Source organism: Scyliorhinus torazame, chromosome 5, assembly GCF_047496885.1.
Source record: "Scyliorhinus torazame isolate Kashiwa2021f chromosome 5, sScyTor2.1, whole genome shotgun sequence".
In the NCBI taxonomy this organism is placed as follows: Eukaryota; Metazoa; Chordata; class Chondrichthyes; order Carcharhiniformes; family Scyliorhinidae; genus Scyliorhinus; species Scyliorhinus torazame.
Window position 1 is genome coordinate 194,097,614 of NC_092711.1, and position 23,841 is coordinate 194,121,454.

General features: G+C 49.3%; 1 protein-coding gene across 5 annotated transcripts in view; it reads left to right on the plus strand.

Moving 5' to 3' along the window:
* Positions 1-23,841, plus strand: part of LOC140420856 (uncharacterized) — a 245,636-nt gene that overhangs the window by 178,689 nt on the left and 43,106 nt on the right. For 3 of the 5 annotated variants that reach the window (XM_072504944.1, XM_072504941.1, XM_072504946.1), the window contains 2 exons: positions 14,321-14,449; positions 18,790-22,133. In XM_072504944.1, the coding sequence (XP_072361045.1) occupies positions 14,321-14,449; positions 18,790-20,041 (1,381 nt within the window). In that variant the 3' untranslated portion in view covers positions 20,042-22,133. Of the gene's footprint in view, positions 1-14,320; positions 14,450-18,789; positions 22,134-23,841 lie in introns of those variants that run through there. The other 2 variants (XM_072504945.1, XM_072504943.1) reach the window with 2 other exon arrangements.

The window sequence follows — 23,841 nt, forward strand, 5'->3', positions numbered from 1 at the left end:
AAGTATTGAAAAGATGTGAAGAAAGGTTCTTTCATTCAGAGGGTTGTTAGTGTCTGGAATGAAGGGTTGAACGATGGCACATTGGTTAGCATTACTGCTTCACAGCGCCAGGGACCAGGTTTGATTCTGGCCTTGGGTAACTGTGTGGAGTTTGCACTTTCCCCCTGTCTACGTGGGTTTCCTCCGGATGTTCCAGTTTCCTCCCACAGTCCAAAGATGTGCAGGTTAGGTGGATTGGCCATGCTAAATTGCCCTTTAGTGGATCTTTGGAATCTGAACCAGGGTGGGATTTAAATCGGAGTCTTCTGAGTATCAACCTGGGGCCTCTCGATTACTGGTCCCGAAGCCACTGTCTCTCCAGTATCACCCTCAGTTGTCAATCTGAACTTGTCAAAGAACTCAAGTGAGTTAAAGTGGAATGGAAAGAGAACATTCTGGAAATACACAGGCCTGCTGTGGCAGGCGAAGCTCAGGACGATGAGTTTGCGTCGGAGCAGAGAGAGAGAGAGAGAGAGACTTAAAGACGGAACAGTTTAATTCTTTTGTGTGGGGTGGATGATCTGACGGTGGAAGACGGGAGAGCGGGAAGGACAGAAAGGACGATGGTGCAAGTGGTGAAAGAAGGGTAGAGTGGAGATGAAAAAAGGGAAAGTGGAATAATCGGCAACTTCCATTTGTCAGCCCAGACGTTTCTCAGTCGGTATGAATTTTGTCCCAGGTGATTGTCTTGCTGTCAAAGAACAAACAAAGAACAAAGAAAAGTACAGCACAGGAACAGGCCCTTTGGCCCTCCAAGCCTGTGCCGACCATGCTGCCCGTCTAAACTAAAATCTTCTACACTTCCTGGGTCCCTATCCCTCTATTCTCATCCTATTCATGTATTTGTCAAGATGCCCCTTAAATGTCACTATCGTCCCTGCTCCGACCACCACCTCCGACAGCGAGTTCCAGGCACCCGCTACCCTCTTTGTAAAAAAAAAACTTGCCTCATACATCTCCTCTAAACCTTGCCCCTCGCACCTTAAACCTATGCCCCCTAGTAATTGACCCCTCTACCCTAGGGAAAAAGCCTCTTGACGATCCACTCTTTATGCCTCTCATAATTTTGAAGACCTCTATCAGGTCGCCCCTCAACCTCTGTCGTTCCAGTGAGAACAAACCGAGTTTATTCAACCGCTCCTCACAGCTAATGCCCTCCATACCAGGCAACATCCTGGTAAAAAGCCCTTCTGCACCCTCTCTAAAGCCTTCTGGTAGTGTGGCAACCAGAATTGAACACTATACTCCAAGTGTGGCCTAACTAAGGTTCTATACAGCTGCAACATGACTTGCCAATTTTTATACTCAATGCCCCAGCCAATGAAGGCAAGCATGCCGTATGCCTTCTTGACTACCTTCTCCATCTGTGTTGCCCCTTTCAGTGACCTGTGGACCTGTACACCTAGATCTAGAGAGACTGTCAATACTCTTGAGGGTTCTACCATTCACTGTATATTTCCTACCTGCATTAGACCTTCCAAAATGCATTACCTCACATTTGTCCGGATTAAACTCCATCTGCCATCTCTCCGCCCAAGTCTCCAAACGATCTAAATCCTGCTGTATCCTCTGACAGTCCTCATAGCTATCCGCAATTCCACCAACCTTTGCGTCGTCTGCAAACTTACTAATCAGACTAATTACATTTTCCTCTAAATCATTTATATATACTACAAACAGCAACGGTCTCAGCACTGATCCCTGCGGAACACCACTAGTCACAGCCCTCCAATCAGAAAAGCACCCTTCCAATGCTGCTCTCTGCCTTCTATGACCTCGCCAGTTCTGTATCCATCTTGCCAGCTCACCCCTGATCCCGTATGATTTCACCTTTTGTACCAGTCTGCCATGAGGGACCTTGTCAAAGGCCTTACTGAAGTCCATATAGACAGCATCCACTGCCCTATCTGCATCAATGAAGACGGCCAACACCTCGTCTTTTTGGATCTCAATGTGACCCATTCTACATACCATCCTCCAGACTCAGCATCCACCAATTCATTCTCTTTGGTGAATACTGATGCAAAGTATTCATTTAGTACCTCGCCCATTTCCTCTGGCTCCACACATAGATTCCCTTGCCTGTCCTTCAGTGCGCCAACCCTTTCCCTGGCTACCCTCTTGCTTTTTATGTACGAGTAAAAAGCCTTGGAATTTTCCTTAACCCTATTTGCCAATGACTTTTCGTGACTCCTTTTAGCCCTCCTGACTCCTTGCTTAAGTTCCTTCCTACTTTCCTTATATTCCACACAGGCTTTGTCTGTTCCCAGCCTTTTAGCCCTGCCAAATGCTTCCTTTTTCTTTTTGACGAGGCCTACAATATCTCTCGTTATCCAAGGTTACCGAAAATTGCCGTATTTATCCTTCTTCCTCACAGGAACATGCCGGTCCTGAATTCCTTTCAACTGACACTTGAAAGCCTCCCACATGTCAGATGTTGATTTGCCCTCAAACATCCGCCCCCAATCTAGGTTCTTCAGTTCCCGCCTAATATTGTTATAATTAGCCCCCCCCCCCCCCCCAAATTAAGCACATTCACCCTAAGACCACTCTTATCCTTGTCCACCAGCACTTTAACACTTACTGAATTGTGGTCACTGTTCCCGAAATGCTACCCCACTGAAACTTCTACCACCTGGCCGGGCTCATTCCCCAATACCAGGTCCAGTACAGCCCCTTCCCTAGTTGGACTATCTACATATTGTTTTAAGAAACCCTCCTGGATGCTCCTTACAAACGCTGCCCCGTCCAAGCCCCTAGTACTAAGTGAGTCCCAGTCAATATTGGGGAAGTTAAAGTCTCCCATCACAACAATCCTGTTGCTTTTACTCCTTTACAAAATCTGTCTACCTATCTGCTTCTCTATCTCCCGCTGGCTGTTGGGAGGCCTGTAGTAAACCGACAACATTGTGACTGCACACTTCTTATTTCTGATCTCTACCCATATAACCTCGCTGCCCTCTGAGGTGTCCTCCCGTAGTACAGCTGTGATATTCTCCCGAACCAGTAGCGCAACTCCGCCACCCCTTTTACATTCCCCTCTATCCCGCCTGAAACATCTAAATTGTGGAATGTTTAGCTGCCAATCCTGTCCTTCCCTCAACCAGGTCTTTGTAATGGCAACAACATCATAGTTCCAAGTACTAATCCAAGCTCGAAGTTCATCTGCCTTACCCGTTATACTCTTACATTAAAACATATGCACTTCAGGCCACCAGACCCACTGTTTTTAGCAACATCTCCCTGTCTGCTCTTCCTCAGAGCCATACTGGCCCTACTCCCTCGTTCTCCCTCAATGTTTTCACCTTCTGACCTATTGCTCCGGTACCCACCCCCCTGCCATACTAGTTTAAACCCTCCCGTGTGACACTAGCAAACCTCGCGGCCAGGATATTTATGCCTCTCCAGTTTAGATGATTAACATAGAATTTACAGTGCAGAAGGAGGCCATTCGGCCCATCGAGTCTGCACCGGCTCTTGGAAAAAGCACCCTACCCAAGGTCAACACCTCCACCCGATCCCCATAACCCAGTAACCCCACCCAACACTAAGGACAATTTTGGACACTAAGGGCAATTTATCATGGCCAATCCACCTAACCTGCACATCTTTGGACTGTGGGAGGAAACCGGAGCACCCGGAGGAAACCCATGCACACACGGGGAGGATGTGCAGACTCCGCACAGACAGTGACCCAAGTCGGAATCGAACTTGGAACCCTGGAGCTGTGAAGCAATTGTGCTATCCACAATGCTACCGATGCAACCCGTCCTTCCTATACAGGTCACACCTGCCCCGGAAGAGCTCCCAGTGGTCCAGGTAACGGAAACCCTCCCTCCTACACCTGCTATTTAGCCACGTGTTTAGTTGCTCTATCTTCCTATTTCTAGTCTCACTGGCACGTGGCACAGGGAGTAATCCCGAGATTACAACCCTAGAGGTCCTGTCTTTTACCTTTCTGCCTAGCTCCCTGAACTTCTGCTACAGGACCTCAAGCCCCTTCCTGCCTATGTCGTTAGTACCAATATGTACAACAACCTCTGCCTGGTTGCCCTCCCCCTTCAGGATGTCCGCTCCCCGTTCTGAGACCAGGCACCAGGGAGGCAACATACCATCCTGGAGTCTCTTTCACATCCACAGTAGCGCCTATATGTGCCCCTGACTATAGAGTCCCCTATGACTATTGCTCTTCTGCGCTTTGACTCTCCCTGCTGAACATCAGAGCCAGCCGTGGTGCCACTGCTCTGGCCAGCTCAGACCCTCAACTGATTGACTTGTATTGAGTGGATTCTCTTTCCTTCTCCTCTCCTTACTTTCCTTCTCTCTCTCTCTCTCTCTCTCTCTCTCTCTCTCTCTCTTCTCCCCCCCCCCCCCCCCCCCCCCCACACACACACACACACACCCTGGCGACTGCACGCTTCACATTTACTTACATCATCGCCGCACTGTAGCCAACATTTCCAGCACCTCTTTCCTTTTATCCAGGCAGCCACTGCCTCCTCCACACCTTCCACCCTTGCCCCCACATCTCCCTTTGTTATCATGCTTCGCAGCATCTCTAGTGAACTTGAATGCAAAACATTCATTCAATACCACAGCCATGTCATAGAAAATAGGAGCAGGAGGAGACCATTCAGCCCTTCAAGCCTGCCCCGCCATTCTGATCATGGCTGATCATTCAACGCAATACACCTCTTCCTGCCTTCCCCCCCCCACCCCCATACCCTTTGATTCCCTTCTCCCCAAGTACTATATATAACAGACAATGTTTTGGCCTCAATTGCTTCCTTTGGTAGCAAATTCCAGAGGATCACCATTCTGTGAATAAGTCTCTCCTCATCTCAGCCCCAAATGGCCTACCCCATATCCCCAGACTGTGACCCCTGGTTCTGGACACCCCCACCTAGTGTCTCTTAATCCAGGAAACTTCAGTTGTCCTCTTTTTTAAAAAAATATGGTCCTTCATGGGGTAGGTCAGCATTTAGTTCCCATCCTTAATTGCCCTTGAGAAGGTGGTGGTGAGCTGCCTTCATGAATCGCTGCAGTCCCTGAGGTGTAGATGCATCCGTAGTGCCGTTAGGGAGGGAGTTTCAGGATTTTGACCCAGCGTCAGTGAAGGAATAGCTGATACATTTCTAAGTCAAGGTGGTGAGTGACTTGGAGGGGAACCTCCAGGTGGTGGTGTTTCCAAGAAAGCTGCTTAGTTTGGGGGAGGAGTTCCATGATTTTCCTCCTTTTCTGACACCAACCCTCGATGAACTGGCTCCGAATTTAAGATTGTGCCCTTTGTTCTGGACACTAGCTCTCGGCCTGAGAAAATTGTTCACTCGCTGCAAATACTTAGATCCTAACAGCTCAGTTAAACCACCCCGAGTTCAGGGGATATAAACCTTGCCTGCGCAACCCTTTCACCCCAGTATCGTCATGCCCAGGACTGAAACCCCAGATCAGATGCAACAGGAGTTTGCTTTAACACCGGTTTGTATTCCTGAAACCGGGTACATACCATTAACAGTTTGAATTTTGGTTTGATTGTGCCCCCTAGCTTGTTGTGATCTCTGCTCTTGGATCTGTGAATTTTCCTCAGTCCCTCCCCCACAGCCCCTCACTGCGGCTGACCCCATTGCAAAAATCCTCCGCCTTTAGTGCAGCTCATAGGTATCCACGATGAACTCCGTGCTCTCACCTTGGTGACTTGCCATCACATCTTGACTTTCTGTCGTCCTCGAACTTGAATATCAGGCTTTCTTTTCCTTCATTTGAATCATTGTTATCAGTATGTGAAATGATCTTAAAACAGAGGAGCAGAAATAGGCCATTCAGCCCATCTGATCTGCTCCACCATTCAATGAGATCATGGCTGATCTGCCTCAACCCCGTAACCCTTGCTTCCCTTTTGCCTTTCTCAGCCTTGAACATACTTACCCACCCAGCCTCTACAGCCATCTGCGGTAAAGAATTCCGCAGCTTCACTGCCTTCCAAAAGAAGAATTTCCTCCTCATCTCTGTTTTAAATGAGTGACCCCTTACCTAGACCCACCCACAATGAGAAACGACCTCTCAGCATCTACCCTATCAGCCCCCCTGAGAATCCTCTCTGTCTCAATAAGGTCGCCTCTCATTCTTCTAAACTCTATGAGTACAGATCCAACCTACTCACCCTCTCCTCATAAGAAAATCCCTCCATAGCCAGGATCAACCTAGTAAACCTCTCTAGATTTCCTCCAATGCCAGTAAATCTTTTCTCATATAAGGGAACCCAAACTGTGTCTGTGTGTTTCCTCCCACGGTCCAAAGATGTGCAGGTTAGGTGAATTTGCCATGATCGATGATACGGTGGGGAAGTGGGCCTCTTTTGTAAGGTCGGTGCACGCGAGATGGGCCGAATGGCCTCCGTCTGCACTGTAGGGATTCTATGGATGTCTTTCTGCTTGGTCAGACCTGTATACAGCGTTGGTGCCCTTATCTCAGGAAGGGTGCACCTGCCAGAGAGGGGGTTCCGCGGACGTTTGCCAGACTGATACCTGGGATGGTGGGGTTGTCCTACAAAGGGAGATTAAGGAGAGACTAGGGGTGAGATTTCCCCCCCCCCCCCCCCCCCGCTGGGGCGGAGAATCGCCGGGGGGGGTGGCGTGAATCCCACCCCGGCTGCCGAATTCTCCGGCGCCAGTTTTTGCGGCAATTCTCCAGGTCCCCATGGGCCAAGCGGCCGCTCATTTTCAGCCAGTCCCGCCAGCGTGGTCCATACCGGTGTGACCTGGCTTGGAGGGCAGTTAGTGGGGTCCCGGGGGGGGGGGGGGGCTCCAGGGGGCCCCCACGGTGGCCTGGCCCGCGATTGGGGCCCATCGGGCGGGCCTGTGCCATGGGGACACTCTTTCCCTCCGCGCCGGCCTCCTTAAGGCTCCGCAATGGCCGGCACGGAGAAGAAACTTCCTGTGCACACTTGGAGTATAGTGTTCAATTCTGGTCGCCACACTACCAGAAGGATGTGGAGGCTTTGGAGAGGGTGCAGAAGAGATTTACCAGAATGTTGCCTGGTATGGAGGGCATTAGCTATGAGGAGCGGTTGAATAAACTCGGTTTGTTCGCACTGGAACGAAGGAGGTTGAGGGGAGACCTGATAGAGGTATACAAAATTATGAGGGGCATAGACAGAGTGGATAGTCAGAGGCTTTTCCCCAGGGTAGAGGGGTCAATTACTAGGGGGCATAGGTTTAAGGTGAGAGGGGCAAGGTTTAGAGTAGATGTACGAGGCAAGTTATTTACGCAGAGGGTAGTGGGTGCCTGGAACTCGCTACCGGAGGAGGTGGTGGAAGCAGGGACGATAGTGACATTTAAGGGGCATCTTGACAAATACATGAATAGGATGGGAATAGAGGGATACGGACCCAGGAAGTGTAGAAGATTGTAGTTTAGTTGGGCAGCATGGCCGGCACGGGCTTGGAGGGCCGAAGGGCCTGTTCCTGTGCTGTACATTTCTTTGTTCTTTGATCACCCATGATTTCATTGTGTGGCGGAACAGGCTCGATGGGCTAAATGGCCCACTGCTGTCCATATGTTCCTCAGCAAGCAACTAAATACACACAATCCAAAAATATGCACGTTAGGTGGATTGGCCATGCTAAATTGACCTAATGTCCAAAGATGTGCAGGTTAGGTGGGGTTATGGGGATAAGGCAGGGTATTGGGTTAAAGCAGGTGCCTCTACTCCAGGGGAGTGAGCCTAGGTGGGGTGCTCTTTCAGAGGGCCGGTGCAGACTCGGATCGGCTGAATGGTCTCCTTCTGCACTGGAGTGATTCAATGATTATAAGATGGATGCAAAGCATTCATTTACTGTCTCAGGAGTCTCCATGTGTATCCTCGAAGATGGTGGGTGAGCTGTCTTCTTGAACCTACTGCTGTCCCTGTGGTGTAGGTACATCTACAGTGCTGCTAGGGAGGGAGTTCCCGGATTTTAACCTGGCGATAGTGTATCCAAGTCAGGATGGTGAGCAACTTGAAACTTCCAGGTGATGGTTTTCCATCTGCTGCCCATTGTCCTTTTAGAGTACTGGTTGTGTACTAAGGAGCCTTGGTGAGTTGCAACACTACATCTTGCAGATGGTACACATGGCTGCTCTATGCTTTGGTGGTGGAGGGAGGGAATATTTATGGAATGTGTGCATTGGTGGTGGAGGGATGGAATGTTTGTGGGAGGTGTGCCAATCAAATGGGCTGCTTTGTCCTGGATGCTGTTGAGCTTCTTGAGTGTTTTTGGAGCTGCATTCATCCAGGCAAATGGAGAGTATTCCATTACACTCCTGACTTGTGTCTCATGGATGGTGGGCAGGCTCTGGGGAGTCAGGAAGTGTGGGTTACTCTCTGCAGTATTCCTAGCCTCTGACCTGCTCTTGTAGTCATAGTGTTACCACACCCTGGGCATGCTGGGCATGATCAATTCTAACCTTACTCATCCCGGACTCACAACACAAGTGAATAAACCAATAATTCTTATGAAAATACCCACAAGTTCTGGCTGTCCAATAATTACAGTCACCGGGTTTGTAAGTTTAAACACAATTACTGTTTATTTGTAACAAGAACAAATATGAAATAAGCAGCAAGTACAACTGCTTAATGACAAACTTTCCCCTTTAACTGCCCCACCCACACAAGACAGATAACACAGGAGTGGAAAGGGGTAAAAATAAAAAGGATTAAGGTCCAAGTCCTTGCTTCCAATGGTGGTTTTGTAGCAGGCATTCCTCAGAATGCTGGATGATCAAAGCCTCTGGTTTACACTTGGTGATGGTCTTCTTGTCAGAGTCATTTATTCAGTATGGTACTTACAGGATTTCTGTAGAGTCACTTTAGTTCTTCAGAAAGATCAAATGTTGGGAAATCTCAGCGGGTCTGGTAGCATGTGTAGGGAGAGAAAAGAGCTAACATTTTGAGTCCAGGTGACCCTTTGTCAAAGCTAAAAGACATAGAAAGTGGAAAGTATTTATACTGTGGGGTGAGGAAATAAAAGATGAGTCATAGCCACAGAAACCAAAAGAACAGAGTGCTAATCATAGATCATAGAATTTACAGTGCAGAGGGAGGCCATTCGGCCCATCGAGTCTGCACCGGCTCTTGGAAAGAGCACCCTACCCAAGTCCACACCTCCACCCTATCCCCATAACCCAGTAACCCCACCCAACACTAAGGGCAATTTTGGACACTATGGGCAATTTAGTATGGCCAATCCACCTAACCCGCACATCTTTGGACTGTGGGAGGAAACCGGAGCACCCGGAGGAAACCCAAGCACACACGGGGAGGATGTGCAGACTCCGCACAGACAGTGACCCAAGTCAAGAATCGAACCTGGGACCCTGGAGCTGTGAAGCAATTGTGCTATCCACAAAGCTACCGTGCTGAACTGGGTTCTTATCAAACTGGGCCTTCAACTCAAAAGTTTGCATTCAGGCCTATTTCTTTCTTGAGCTACTGTCTCACATCAAACCCTGCTTCCAGCCCATGGTTTGACTTAAAGCCTTTACACACTCGAGACTAGCACCCAGACTTACTGGCGAGAGAATCAGCCCTCACAATGATCTTATAAAAGTTGAGCTGAATCTTTTGGGAGAAAATTAGTTGGAATCCTCCACCACACTGCAGAATCAAAAGTGAAACTAAAATGGAATCTCCTGGCTCTGAGAAACATTCCAATCACCACCTGTTACCAGGCAGAGCACAGCCTTCTGGACCCATTCATTGGCCACCAGCCACATCAATCAATCCAAGTCATCATTGATGTCAGTCTAAAACAGCACAGCCTTCTGGATCTTCCAATTGAATTAAAGGTGCAGGCTACTTTGCCTTAAAGCCACAGGCCCATTAAACAACATGGATCAAAAAAGTAACAACAAAAATAAAAGAAAGGAAAAATAAGGGAACAAACAGGAAGGATCCTTAATCAGAACCAGGGGCGAAATTCTCTGGAAACGGCGCTATGTCCGCCGACTGGCGCCCCAAACGGCGCAAATCAGTCGGACATTGCGCCGCCCCAAAGGTGCAGAATGCTCCGCATCTTTGGGGGCTGAGCCCCAACTTTAAGGGGCTAGGCCCGCGCCGGACGAATTTCCGCCCCGCCAGCTGGCGGAAAAGGTCTTTGGTGCCCCGCCAGCTGGCGCGGAAATGACATCTCTGGGCGGCACATGCGCGGGAGCGTCAGCGGCCGCTGACTGCATTCCCGCGCATGCGCAGTGGAGGGAGTCTCTTCCGCCTCCGCCATGGTGGAGACCGTGGCGAAGGCGGAAGGGAAAGAGTGCCCCCACGGCACAGGCCCGCCCGCGGATCGGTGGGCCCCGATCGAGGGCCAGGCCACCGTGGGGGCACCCCCGGGGCCAGATTGCCCGCCGGTAAGGTAGGTGGTTTAATTTCCGCCGGCGGGACAGGCATTTTAGCGGCGGGACTTCGGCCCATCCGGGCCGCAGAATCGCGCGGGGGGGTGGCCCGTCAACCGGCGCGGTGCCATTCCCGCCCCCGCCGAATATCCGGTGCCGGAGACTTCGGCAACCGGCGGGGGCGGGATTCACGCCAGCCCCCGGCGATTCTCCATACCGGCGGGGGGGGGGTCGGAGAATCTCGCCCCAGGAGTTGAAGTTCAATTAAAAATCAGAACTGTCTACATGGGTTTCCTCCCACAGTCCAAAGATGCTCATGTTAGTTCGATTGGCATACTAAATTGCCTCTTTGTGTGCCCAAAGATGTGCAGGTTAGGTGGAGATAGGGCAGGGCCTGGGCCTTGGTAGCATGTTCTTTCAGATGGTTGGTACAGACTCAATGGACCAAATTGCCCCCTTCTGCACTGCAGGAATTCTATGGTTCTATAGCACTGGGAGCTGAGGTAGAATCAATACAACAGGCTTAGCAGAAGCAGTAAGCAGTGTTTAGAACTGAGAATTTTTGAAGTGAGGGGGTTTGGTGCAGTGAGATCCCATTTTGGCCTTTTACAAAGAGGAGTGGCCCAAGAGAGAGAACCACAGGCGGTGAGACCCAGAACTGAAACCTGGAGGCACTAAGTTGGTCAGTTATGTTTTTTTTCTTCTTTTTTTAAATATAAATTTAGAGAACCCAATTCATTTTTTCCAATTAGGGGGCAATTTAGTGTGGCCAATCCACCTACTCTGCATGTCTTTGGGTTGTGGGGGCAAAACACAGGGAGAATGTGCAAACTCCACATGGACAGTGACCCAAAGCCGGGACGTTTTTTTTGTTCTTGTGGCAGTAGTTTAAAATGGTACTGGGGGGGGGAAGAAGTATCATAAATTTATAGCATAACTGGTTCACAGAATCACAGAATGACACCGCACAAAAGAGGCCCTTTGGCCCATTGGGTCTACACCGAAGCATGAAAAACACCAGACCTGCCTACCTAATCCCACTTGCCAGCACTTGGTCCATAGCATTGAATGTTATGATGTGCCGAGTGTTCATCCAGGTACTTTATAAAGGATGTGAGGCAACCCACCTCTACCAGGCAGTGCGCTCCACACCGTCACCACCCTCTGGGTAAAAATGTTTTTTCTCAAATTTCCACTAAACTTCTTGCTTCTGAATGGTGGAGCGGACTTGATGGGCAGAATGGCCTAATTCTGCTCCCATGTCTTATGCCCCTGAACTTGAACTTGTGTTGAACCACATAATGTAAGTTTGGATAATTGTTGAGTGATGGCAGGGAAGGTAATGTATTGCAGCTGTAGCATGTGGGCGGACAGGCTTTGGAGAGTCAGGAGGAGAATTACTCGCTGCAGCATTCCCAGCCTCTGACCTACTCTTGTATCCACAGCATTATTATGGCTGGGTTCAGTTCAGTTTGTTGTCAGTGGTAACCCCCAAGATTCAGTGATGGTAATGCCATTGAGTGTCAAGTGGTGATGGTTAGATCTTCTCTTTTTAGAAATGGTCATTACCTGGTACTTGTGCGGCACAAATGTTATTTGCCACTTGTCAGCACAAGCCTGGATATTGCCCAGGTCTTACTGCATTTGGACATGGACTGTTTCAGTGGATTGGGAAAAATGTCTTACCATTGGTTGTGGATCAAGAAAAGGACAGAGTAGAAAGAAAGGGGACGGTTTTGGGTTCGGCAGCCCTTACTTAATCTTTATTAGTGTCACAAGTAGGCTTACATTAACACTGCAATGAAGTTACTGTGAATAATTAAAACGGATATCATGGTTCAGTACTTCGATCGGCAAGTAGGTTATGAGGTGGATGAGAACAGACTGCAGAGGGATCCAGACAGCTTAGGCGAGGGGGTAGTTATGTATCAGCTGCAATAAATTTTGTGGCGAAAAGCGGCACTCTCCTGGTGGGATGGGGAGGGGCAGTATTCGGGACAGTAAGTAAGAATACAGTTTGTTTTGGAATGGGGGTGTGATCTGGCTGTCCTCGAGAATTCAGTGAAGGCTCACTAGACAAGGCTTCCTGTACGGAAGAGGGTGTGTAGACGGGGCCCTTCGTTAGAAGAGTGGTTAGAATCCCGCCTGCCCCATTCTCCACCTTCAGGGGAGAGAGCGGAATGAGTGATTGTGGGGCTGAACCCAGTCTGAGTCAGCACCTTCAGCAGAGAGAGAGAGTCCCTGTGATGTAGCTACACTCACTGTGCTGTTAGGGAGCGAGTTCCACGATTTCGACCCTGTGACAGTGAAGGAATGGCTGATATATTTCCAAGTCAGGATGGTGAGTGACTTGGAGGAGAACTTCCAGGTGGCGGTGTTCCCAGGTATCTGCAACCCTTGTCCAGAAGGACATATATAGAACAATGCAGAAGGGGGCCATTCGGCCCATTGAGTCTGCACCGACCTTTCTTCCACCCGATCCCCATAACCCCTCCTAACCTTTTTGGACACTAAAGGTGTCCACCTAACCTGCACATCTTTGGACTGTGGGAGGAAACCGGAGCCCCCAGAGGAAATCCACGCAGACACGGGGAGAACATGCAGACTCCACACAGACAGTGATCCGGCAGGGAATCAAACCTGGGACTGTGGCGCTGTGAAGCCACAGTGCTAGCCACGTGTGCTACCGTGCTGGTAGAGTTCATGGATTTGGAAGGTGCTGCCTAAGGAGCCTTGGTGAGTTCCTGCAGTGCATCTTGTAGCTGGTACACACTGCTGCTACTGTGCGATGGTGGTGGGGGGGGGGCGGGGTGAAAATCTTGGAAGGGGGGGGCCAATAAAGCAGGCTGCTTTGTCCTGGATGGTGTGGAGCTTCTTGAGTGTTGTTAGAGCTGCACTCATCAATGCAAATGGTGAGTATTCCATAGCAAATCTTATTTGTGCCTTGCAGGTGGTGGACAGGCTTTGGAGAGTCAGGAGGTGAGATACTCGCTGCAGGATTCCCAGCCTCTGACCTGCTCTTGTAGCCACAGTATTTGTACGGCTGGGTCCAGTTCAGTTTGTGGTCATTGGTAACCCCCAGGATATTGCTAGTGGGGGAATTCAGTGACGGTACTGTAATGACTTTGAATGGAGTGGCAAATGGTGATGTTTAGATCTCTTCCTGGAAATGGTCATTAGCATTGGTTGTGGATCAAGAAAAGGACAGAGTAGAAAGAAAGGGGATGGTTTTGGGCTCGGCAGCCCTTACTTAATTAAACAAATATCATGGTTCAGTCTTCGGTCTCAGCAACGTACAGTTTATATTCATAGAGAATCAGTCCATACTCATTACAGTTCACTCGGGAGGTTTGATTTGCTCGCAAATCTGTCCTGATGAGTGTACGAGGCAATCTTTGAGAGCTTTGGATAGGTGAGGGACCGAGTGCGACTTTTCCGGATGTGTGGGGAGTACAGCTTTCGGTGGGCAAGTAGGTTATGAGGAGGACGCGAAGAGACTGCAGAGGGATCCAGACAGCTTGGGCGAGGGGCGGGAACGTGGTCGGCGCAATACATACTGTGGCGAACTGCGGCACTCTCCTGGGTGGGGCTGTTTGGGCGAGTAAGTAAAATATAGTTTGTTTTGGAATGGTGTTGCGACCTGGCTCTCCTCGGGCGTGCAATGAAGGTTCACCAGACAAGGCTTCCTGTATGGAAGCAGATGAATAGACTGGGCCCTTCATTAGAATAGTGGTTAGAATCTCCACATGCCACGCTGGAGAGCGGTGTTCAATTCCCCCAAGGTGCATTACCGTTGCCACCGCAACTCCCCAACCCCAGTGGAATTTAAATACTGTTAATAAAATATGGAATGTAAAATCTGCTCAACATGACTAGGAAGCTCTTATCGATTGTTGTAAAAACTCACCAGGTTCACTGATGTCCTTCTGGGAAGGAAATTGGCCGTCCTTAACTTGGTCTATGCTACACCTGACTCCAGACCCTCATGTTCTGCCGCTCTGAAATGGCCAAGCAAGACATTCCTCAGAGGGCAACTAAGGTAGGCCTTTGCCAGGTTGACCACATCCCATGAAAGAATTAAAAGTCTTGGTGATTGTGCAACAATTTGGCAAGGTATAGGCGAGGCGAGGCCACACCTGGAGCACTGTGTGCAGTTTTGGCTCCATACTGAAGGATAGACATGTTACTGTGGGGGGAGAGAAAATGCAATGAAGGTTCACGAGACAGGCAACTGGCATGAGGAGATTGGTCCTTAGAGAAGAGGCTAAGTTGGCTGGGCCCACCATAATCCTTGGATTTTAGAATCTGATCAATTACATTTTTCAAGAGGCTTGACAGGGTGGACACCAAGACGGTGTCTCCCTTGCTAATATTCGAGAGCTTTCTTGAAGTCCGAATAAACAACATCCAGTCTGAATAAACAACATCCAGATGCATCCATTATCCATCAAGTCTCGCATGCCTTTAAAAATTAAAGCAAAACGTTGGTTGGTGTGACTCAGCCTACACATTCCGAGCTGATTCTTTTAATCCATTCATGTTTGTTTGAAAATAACATAACTTCCCAGAACATGACATAGTAATCCTGAATTTCTTGATCTGACCCTCCTATCCGCCTCCAATGCCCCTCACCCTAAACATAATGCAATGACATCGGTAATGTTACAACCCATCAGATTGTGGAGATTATTCTATTCTTGACCACAGTATTTCCTCCGCTGCCAAGTTATTTATCTTGCACTTCATCACCGAAGTTCTCACTGCCATTTATTTTTTACTTTTTCCCCAATACATGCGATACTCTATCCTCTTGTTTCATTGTAAAGACTGACGCAAATGTTTAAGACATCTGCCAATTCTGGAGCGAGGGGAGCCAGTGAGTACGGGATTAAACTCAGTAAGAGACAGGCACTTTGAGGGTAGAGAAAGAGACAGACAGACAGATGGACGAGTGAATGCGGAACAGAGCCCAATCAGAGTCAGCAACGTCAGGGGGTGGGGGGAAGAGAGAGAGAGAGAGAGAGGAACGAGTGAGTGTGGAACTGAACCCAGTCAGAGTCACCACCTTCAGGAAAGAGAGAGAGAGGAATGAGTGAGTGTGGAACTGAACCCAGTCAGAGTCAGCACCTTCAGGAAAGAGAGAGAGAGGAACGAGTGTCTGTGGAACTGAACCCAGTCAGAGAATGAGTGTGTGTGGAAACCCACCCAGACAGAGTCAGCATATTGAAGAGAAAGAGAGTGGAACTGAGCCCAGTCAGAATCAGCATCTTCACGAGAGAACAAGAGGAACCAGTGTGTGGAACTGAAGCCAGACAAAGGCAGTATGTTCAGCACAAAGGGAAAGGGAGAGGGGGACAGGAACAAATCAGTTTGGAACTTGCCCAGACAGAGTCAGCACCTTCAGGAGATAGAGAAGAGAGAGAGACAAAGAGAGTGTGGGACTGAACCCAGGCAGAGCTGGAACCTTCAGGAGTGAGTGAGTGTGTGTGAGAGAGAGAGAGAGAGAGAGAGAACAGGTGAGTTTGGAACGGAGCCCAATCAGAGTCAGCACCTTCAGAAGAGAGAGAGAGAGGAACGAGTGAGTGTGTAACTGAACCCAGTCAGAGTCAGCACCTTCAGGAGAGAGAGAGAACGAGTGAGTATGGAAATCTACCCAGTCAAAGTTAGCCTATTCATGAGAGAGAGAAATGTACAAGGCATGATCAGTTAGTTTGCAGATGACATTAAAATAGGTGGTATTGTATACAGTGAGGAAAGTTATCAAACATTGCAGCAGGATCTGGGCCGAGAAATGGCAAGTGGAATTCAATAAGACAAGTGCGAGGTGTAGCATTTTGGAAAGTCAAATCAAGATGGGACTTTCACATTGAGTGCCGTGGAACAGCGGAACCTCAGGTGCATGGTTCTCTAAAGGTGGAGTCACAGGTAGTGAAGAAGGCTTTTGGCATGCTGGCCTTCATCAGTCAGGGCATTGAGTACAGAAGTTAGGAAGTTATGTTGTAATTGTACAAGATGTTGGTGAGGCCACACCTGGAGTATACCTGGAGTGTTCAGTTTTGGTCGCCTTGCTGCAGGAAAGATGTTATTAAACTGGAGAGAGTGCAGAAGAGATTTACAAGGATGTTACCAGAACTCAAGGGACTGAGTTATAGGGAGAGATTGGACAGGCTGGGACTTTTTTCTTTGGAACGTAGGAAACTGAGGGGTGATCTTACAGAGGTGAATAAGATCAGGAGAGGCACGGATAGGGTGAATGTACTCAGTTTTTTTCCCAGGGTTGGAGAATCGAAAACTAGATGACACAGGTTTAAGTTAAGAGGGGTAAGAATTAATGGGAACCTGAGGAGCAACTATTTTACACAGGGTGGTACTTATGTGAAATGAGCTGCCGGAGGAAGCTGAGGCAGGGACATTGACAACATTTAAAAGGCATTTGGACTGAATCATGGATAGAAAAGGTTAGAGATAGGAGAGAGAGAGAAATGAGTAAGTGTGGAAATCTACCCAGTCAGAATCAGTATGTTCAGGAGCGAGAGACAGACAGAGGAACAAGTGACTATGGAATGGAGCCCAATCAGGGTCAGCGCCCTTGAGGAGAAAGAGAGAGGAACGAGTGTGTTTGGAACTAAAGCCAGTCGGAGTCGACACCTTCAGGAGATGAGAGAGACAGGGGAACAAGTGACTATGGAACGGAGCCTAATCAGAGTCAGCACCTTGAGGAGAGAGAGGAAAGTGTGTTTGGAACTAAACCCAGTCAGAGTCAACGCCTTCAGGACAGAGAGAGTGAGGAACGAGTGAGTGCGGAAGTGAACCCAGTCAGAGTCAGCACCTTGAGGAGAGAGAGAAAGAGAGAGACAGACAGACAGAGAAATGAGTGAATGCAGAACAGAGCCCAATCAGAGTCAGCAACTTCAAGAGAGACAGAGCGAGAGAGAGAGAAAAACAAGTGAGTGTGAATCCAGTCAGAGTCAACACCTTAAGGGGAGAGAGGGGAATGAATGAGTGTGGAACAGAGCCCAATCGGTCAGCAGCTTCAGGGGAGATGGGGGGCGGGGGGTGAAGAATGAGAGCGGAACGAGTGAGTGTGGAACCAGTCAGAGTCAGCATTTTCAGAGAGAGAGCAAGAGGAATCAGTGTGTGGAACTGAACTCAGTCAGTCAGTATGTTCAGGAGAGAAAGTGAGAGGAGGACAGGAACGAGTGAGTGTGGAATTGAACCCAGCAAGAGACAGCACCTTCAGGAGAGAGAGAAACAAATTGAGTGTGGAATTCTACCCAATCAGAGTCAGCATGTTCAGGAGAGAGGAACAAGTCAGTGTGAACCCAGTCAGAGTCAGCGCCTTGAGGAGGGAGAGAGGAACAAATGAGTGTGACACTGAGCCCAATCAGAGTCAGCACATTCAGGAGAGAGGGAGAGCCGCGAGTATGTGTGGAGCTAAATCCGGTCAGAGTCAGCACCTTCATGAGAGAACAAGAAAACTTGCGTGTGGAACTGAACACGAGAGAGTGTGGAATTAAACCCAGTCAGAGTCAGCACCTTGAAGAGCAAAAGAGGAACGAGTGAGTGGGGAACTGAACCCAGTCAGTGACTGAACCCAGACACTGGGAACCTTGAGGAGAGAGAGAGAGGAACAAGCATGTGAACCCAGTCAGAGTCAGCACTTTCAGGAGGGAGAGAGAATGAGTGAGTGTGGAACTGAGCCTACCTAGTGAGTGTCAGCAACTTCAGGAGAGAGAGAGAATGAGTGTGTGTGGAACTGAGCCTACCTAGTGAGTGTCAGCAACTTCAGGAGAGAGAGAATGAGTGAGTGTGGAACTGAGCCTACCTAGTGAGTGTCAGCAACTTCAGGAGAGAGGGAGAATGAGTGAGTGTGGAACTGAACCCAGTCAGAGTCAGCACCTTCAGGAGAGAATGAGTGAGTGTAGAACTGAACCCAGTCAGAGTCAGCACCTTCAGGAGGGAGAGATAATGAGTGAGTGTAGAACTGAACCCAGTCAGAGTCAGCACCTTCAGGAGAGAATGAGTGAGTGGAGAACTGAACCCAGTCAGAGGCTTCAGGAGTGAGAGAGAATGAGTGAGTGTGGAACTGAACCCAGTCAGAGTCAGCACCTTCAGGAGGGAGAGAGAGGAACGAGAGTGTGGAACTGAACCCAGTCAGTCAGCAATTTTGAGACAGAGAGTAAGCAGTGTGTGGGGCTGAACCCAGTCAGAGTCAGCACCTCCGGAAGGAGAGAGAAGTCGTGTACCAGCCGATAAAGTGATGTATCTGAATTGGCACCCAAATTTACCGAGTGGTTGGGTAACAAATTCTGCGTAAAGGAGCGGGACGAAAGTTGTGAATTTCTGTCTTGTGATGACTCTTATAAACTCCTTTTGCAGGGAGGATGGGGAGGATGTGGAGGCGGGAAACTCAAACCAAGCTTCACGTCAAGAACAGAGCAAGTCCTCCGATTCCGGAGGACCTGGCTTCCACCGGTCCTTAAAGCCTGGACAAGGGTTTGTGTGTTCTGTGTGTGGGAAACGATTTAAAACTTTAGTGTGGATGGAGAAGCACCGAGACACACACACGCGGGGCCGGGTGTTCCAGTGTTCCGACTGTGGGAAGAGCTTCAACCAGTTGCACAGTCTGCGCAATCACTGTAACATTCACAGTCACGAGAAACCGTACACGTGCTCCATCTGTGACAGGACCTTCAGCGGTTCCGACAGCTTAATGATGCACAAGTGTAACGACACAGGCGAGCAACCCTATAAGTGCGGAGTCTGTGGCAAGGGCTTTAGTTACCCGTCGAAGCTTGAGACTCACTGGCGCAGTCACACCGGGGAGAGGCCGTTCAGCTGCTCGGTGTGTGGCAAACGCTTCACTCAGACGTCAAACCTGCTGACCCACCAGCGCATCCACTCGGGGGAGCGGCCGTTCACCTGCTCGGTGTGCGGGAAGGGCTTCACTGGCTCGTCCAACCTGCAGATCCACCAGCGCACTCACACCGGCGAGCGGCCATTCAACTGCACTCTGTGCGGCAAGGAATTCACGCAGGCATCCAGCCTGCTGACCCACCAGCGTATCCACACTGGAGAACGCCCTTTCACCTGCTCCATGTGCGGGAAGGGCTTCACTCGGTCATCCCACCTGCTTACCCACCAGCGCATCCACACTGGCGAACGGCCATTCACCTGTTCAGTGTGCGGGAAGGGCTTTACTCGGAGCTCCCACTTGGTGACCCACCGGCGAGTTCACACCGACGCCCGCCCCTTTAAATGCACTGAGTGTGGCAAGACCTTCAAGGGCTCGGAGGAGTTGATAAAGCACCAACGCATCCACACCGACGAGCGTCCCTGCGGCTGCACCCTCTGCGGGAAGAGGTTCCGGCAGCTGTCTCACCTGCTCACACACCAGCGTGTGCACACCGGCGAGAGGCCGTTCAGCTGCACCATTTGCAGCAAGGAATTCACTCAGTCCTCTCACCTTCTGCGGCACCAGCGCCTGCACTCTGGAGAGAGGCCATTCATCTGCTCCATGTGTGGTAAGGACTTCACCCAGTGGCCCGATTTGCTGACTCATCAGTGTGCGTCAAGCAATCAGGCGCAGCAAGCCACCGAGCCTGTGGTTTTCCTTCAGTTCCAGGTATAAAAGTTGCAGTTTATCAGCATCAAGCCAAGGACAAAGTGGCGAGTCAACCGGAGATGCAGAAAAGGACTGATTTGGAAATGCAAGTCCATTCGCACCACAGAACCAGCAAGTTGTATTTCTGCCATGTCGCGGGAGATTGAAGAAATGGTCCCAAGGTGCTGCTCCAAGTGAAACCGGGCACCAAAGCCGATCATGGTTCATCAGGAGGTGGATGGAAAGCTAGCTGGGTCCTGCGGATGCTTTTGATCAGGTGATGGGGGCAATTCCTGAGCTCCCAGTACCCGAGCCAGTGGGGGAGGGGAGTCTGAAAGCTGGGATAGAGGCAGGGCAGGGTGGTGAAGATGAGGGGAAATACTTTGACAAAGGGGCGACAGGCAGGGTGATTTGAAACTTGACATTGGGAAGCCAGGGTAGGTAATCTACAGGAACCCATCAAATCAAAAATTTAGGGGGAATATCTTTACGCAGAATATGCGGAGCTCTATCACTTGGAATGGTGGATGTATTTTCAGTCAAAGGTGGGGAGACTGGGGTGGGGCAGAGAGGATATAGATCACCAGACTGGGAGGAAGCACAAGGAGAATAAATAACAGCAGAGTCTAGACGTGCCAAATGGCCTGTTTCTGCTGTAGATTCTGTATCTGTAACATAATCCTGCAGAGAACAACAGTCAACACTGATTCAGCACATGTCTGCATTTCTTGCTTACGCCTCTGGGAAGCACCTTGGCATTTGTCTTTTTTTCTCTTTCATTCTCCAGGTTGCAGGCACAATAGAAATACAATTTGCTGGAAGCTGCTGGTTCTGCTTTCCTTAAGGGAGTGACACCTCGAGTGGACCGTGCTGGTGGAAATGGGTGGGGGGGAACCACGACCATGGCTGGCTCAAATGTACAAGGAAAACCTGGATTAAAAACGCCGAATACGAATTGCAAGTGATACCAAACTGGGTGGTGGAGAGGGGCAAGGCAGTTGTAAAATGACCAGATGTCCAAATGGACGAAACAAAAGATGGATGAAATTCGCTCTTACCATACAAGGGAAGGAGGAATAGTGCTGAGGGAGACCCCCATCAGTCGATATCCAACATCTTTGACCAATGTGGAGCAGCATCCGACAGATCCAATGGACTGTTGGATCACCAGATCCCAAACCAAGTCAGCCACTGAGCTGGTCAGCGAGCGCTGGGCTCCGTTTGTGTCCTGACTCCCATCAGAGAGCTGAACTGGGATGCAAGACCAGAGAAAGTTCACAACCGGGATTGGCTATTCTGAATTTGGTTGAGGTTTGTGTCTGATAATAACCTCTATAAACCGGGCTGAGGTTTGTTGTTGATATAGGAATAAAATAAAGTAGCTTTTTCACAAACACTGTGTCCATCCTTGATATCTCTGAATGAAAAGGAGTAAGGATTTGAGAGGAGCAAGGACCTCTTGGGCAGGGTATGATTACTGTAGGTTGACTGCTTGGATAGTTAGCTAAAGGGATAGTTAGCTCCAATAGTGGAGGCAATGTAGAAAGTAACAGATGTAACATGGGCCGTTCGTTAGAAGGCTCTGAACGTCCAGTGTGAAAGGAGCTATAATTGACCGATGCAGATGTCAGTACTAATATCCATATTTGTGACGCAGGATAACATGGTTTAGATTAGGCAATAGCTCGGGCAGGAACACTCCATCGAATGCGAGGATCAAAGCATTGTACATAAAAAATAACGGTCTAGTCTGGAGACAGCATGTCTGGTTCATCTTCGTAATATCCTGGGAAGAAGAGTGAATGTGTCTGATAATTATGCAAGTTTCTTGGTGTCTACTGATGAAGAGGTGAAGTTCTTTACATTCCGGCGATGATGGCGTTTAAGAGGTACCAGATTTGGATCTAGTGCAGCGGTCACATGCCAATAATCTCCAAATTGACATGCTCATCAAGTCTTGAAACTCTGCGTAAATATGAACTGTTTTCGGTTGTTCCTTTGTATTCCGTGCTGAGAGCTCACTCGAGTTGATAGTTCACATACTCCAATGGCTATCCTATTTGTAAGTTATATAGACTGCTTGTACTTTGTCTGTTCAATAAACCAACAAGTTGATTTATCTTTTGGATTGGAACCTCCATGATTTTGGGTTACTCTGGACTCACCTGATGGGACGGGATAGCAGATTGTGCCCTGGGCCTCGCAGAGAGGGAGGCATTTCACGCAGTGAGGTTGATGAGCAGAACGAGGAGTGTGCGACTGGCACTGGACTAGCTCTGGGCATCCAGGCGAGGCAAGATAGGAGGCCCTGGCTAGCCATGATGGTAACGCGAGAGGCTGCGGGGAAGGCAGGCACAATGGCCGAGTGAGGAAGCGTTGGGCAGAATGGGGAAAAACTGCAGCTGTGGAGCGTCAGCTCAGAAAGGGCTGAGGGTTTATAGTTGGGAAATAAAACCGAGACTAAATAAGAGCAAAACCGAGCTTTCAAAGTAATCCAAGTTCCAATGTAGGAATTGACATAACTGGCCAATTTCGACATTCCTGCTTTGTTTCTCAGACAATGTATGATCAGTTAAACATTGCTTAGGCATGACTGGGGGTTGGGTGCGGCCCTACGGTATAAAACAATGGCACTAAAAGTGCAAATTCAGTTCAGAGAAGAACATCATCACTGACATAGCCATAGACCTGGCTACAAACTGGGCAGGAATGGCAGTTTACAAAATTCCAACTTGGAATCATAGGAAAGTTACAGCACCTTTCTGCACCGGTCCATAGCCCTGTAACTTAGAGCACTTAATGTGCAGGGCTATAGAATCCCTGCAGTGCTGAAGGAGGCCATCAGCCCATCGAGTCTGCACTGACCCTCTGAAAGGGCACCCGACCAAGGCCACTCTCCAACCCTGTCGCTGTAACCACACCTAACCTGCACATCTTTAGACACAAAGATGCAATTGATCATGGCAAATCCACATAACCTGCACATATTTGGACGCTATGGGGCAAGTTAGCATGATCAATCCACCTAACCTGCATATCTTTAGATTGAGAGTAAACAGGAGCACCTGGAATAAATCCACGCAAACACGGGGAGAATGTGCAAACTCCACACGGTCACCTGAGGCTGGAATCTAACCCGGTTCCCTGGTGCAGTGCTAACCTCACCATTGTGCCACCATGCCGTGATAGAGGTATCATCAGAGTCCGTCCCTCAAAACGAGGGTGCCGTCTGCTAGGCTTCAAGATTCAAGACTGCTGTGTCCGCTGTCACAGAGCACACCAATCGGAGGCTTTGGACAGGAGTTCCCCCGAGGAAGGGAAGGGTTCTCCAGCCCAGCTCCTGCTCTCCACTCCCCTGCTTCCCTCACTTCTCCATCACAGAGTTTATGTGCTGGGTTGGACGAGGCACCATCACGGTTTGTGGCAAGTTCCTCCAGCCACCCATGTCAGATTTGCGAATCCCGCCCATTTTCAACGAATCCCTTCAGAATGTCCTCAAAGCTCTGTCCTCCTTGACATTGGGTGATGTTCTTGTTTTCTGAAAGAGAATCGGTGTGTGAAAGCAGTGTGCAGACCAGCAGAAATGAGTTGGTGCAACCAGAGGAGTTGGGCATCAGTCAGGATGCTGGGGTTTGGCTTATCCAATTGACTTGGACTATCCTCCAGAGAGACATCACTGGGAGAAATTCTCCCAACAGCCAGAGGTACCTTTTGGTAAGTTTGGTCTAGGAAGAGGGCCCAGCCTATCAAATATCTCAGAAAAAGCAGGGAAGGAGGAACAGAAACATGGCTGAATGTGAAGGAAAAGATCATCTGTAAAGTTGAGA